The sequence below is a fragment of the Penaeus monodon genome, chromosome 29, assembly GCF_015228065.2.
Source record: "Penaeus monodon isolate SGIC_2016 chromosome 29, NSTDA_Pmon_1, whole genome shotgun sequence".
NCBI classification, from domain to species: domain Eukaryota; kingdom Metazoa; phylum Arthropoda; class Malacostraca; order Decapoda; family Penaeidae; genus Penaeus; species Penaeus monodon.
In genome coordinates this window covers 22503370-22504980 of record NC_051414.1, presented here as the reverse complement: position 1 = coordinate 22504980, position 1611 = coordinate 22503370, and the positions used below count along the sequence as shown (strand labels likewise).

At 40.0% G+C, this 1611-nt stretch overlaps 1 protein-coding gene across 1 annotated transcript in view; it reads right to left on the bottom strand.

Annotated features, from left to right (window-relative positions):
• The window catches only part of LOC119592023 (prestin-like), a gene marked incomplete in the record, with an annotated part of 17229 nt that overhangs the window by 1637 nt on the left and 13981 nt on the right, over positions 1-1611 (bottom strand). The window contains 4 exon segments of the mRNA XM_037940814.1: positions 3-132; positions 423-518; positions 936-1118; positions 1288-1560. Coding sequence (XP_037796742.1) covers positions 3-132; positions 423-518; positions 936-1118; positions 1288-1560 — 682 coding nt within the window.

Here is a 1611-nt window from a genome sequence, read left to right as displayed (position 1 = left end):
ACCTGAGACTGAAGCAAGCACGAGCACAATGCCCGCCTCGTTATATTCTTTCCCGAGCTGAGCGATAAGTTTTCCTCCCGTGGAATCCAAGTAACTGATTCTACTCATGTCCAGCACCAGCCACTTAACTTCCTGGAAGGCGAAAAATGAAAGAAATCATAATATATGGCATTAGTGTAATATGGATGTTGAATTAGTAATTTCACTCAGATCTGTCTCAACCATTGAATTTCCTGATATATGAATACTAAAAGCAGTTGCTGCACTTTGTCTTAGTTTATAAAACTGCCGAAATTCGGATGATGGTTAGTCCTGAGAGCCAAAAATACTCTAACCATACGCAATTCCACACAAAATAAAATAAAAATGGCTTCCTTTGAACATTTTAATCTATATATCAATAAACAGAAAACGGGACTCACGGGCACGGAGAGAACTGCATGCTTATCATTCATGTCGCTTGGTCTGTCTTCAAACTCCTCAGGAATCTTTTCCGTACTCCCACGCACACCATTTTCCTATATTTAAAAAAAGATGTTCTATAAAAATCTTAGAAATTCTATCAAGAACTTAAACACGACGTTTGTGGGAAAAAGGAAACATGGGATGGAAAGCGTGCAAAAACGTATTTTAGTCGTATTTCAAGTCTGATAAAATGCTGATGCTTTAAGAGCCCAGATGAACAAGAGACTGTATTTATAAAAATGATCCTATCTCTGCTTTACTTTATTTTGTACAATGGAGAAAATCATAAAACTTTAACAGTATGGCATCTGATTTAACCTTTTATGCTGACCATGAGAATACAGAAACGTGCTGCTATTTCCGCGCGAAATCTTTACAGAAAAATGAAATTCTGGGTTACTGATAGTCATACTTTATAACACCCTGAGAGTAAAAAAGAAAAAGAAATAAAAAAGGTCTCTCTGCATTACCTTGGTAGGGTCGATGATAAGGTCGGATTTTGCTTGCTCCTTCTCAAGGGCTTTCTTCTTACTAACAATAGCACTGGGGTCCAGGCCAGTCATGGAGAACATCTGAGTTCGGAAGTATTCACTGTTTGCGAAGTGAAGCGGCCCATTGAAGTGGAAAATGGAAACTGAAGGTACCTCTGCAGCCTGTGGTACAGATCAGTATGTAGATTAATATATGGCTCGTCCTTTGATGTCAAATTCAAATAATTATCTTTCTTATTCACGCGGAATGAACTGAAAAATACAATTATATATGACCTAAAAATACTGTCATTCTATGAAAGAAACTAAGCACACAATTCCAAAGACTTACCGCGGAGTACTTATTAATATCCAGGTAAATATCCGTGTTGGGAACACAACCAAGAATGGCCGTGCTGGGTTTTTGTCCTCTGTACAGCAATACGAGCAGCGACACCACGACCCCAATCATCAGGCCGAAGTCAATGTCGATGATAACAACAGCCAGGAAGGAGGCCAGCCATATGAAGGCGTCGGCGCGCGAGATGGCCCACACTCTCCTCAGGTCGTTTACTTGCAGGAACATCCCTTTTAGTGCAACGACGATGACGGAAGACAAGACACACTGTGTGGGGAGAAGGTAGCGATATAATACTGACGTTACTAACTACCAGTA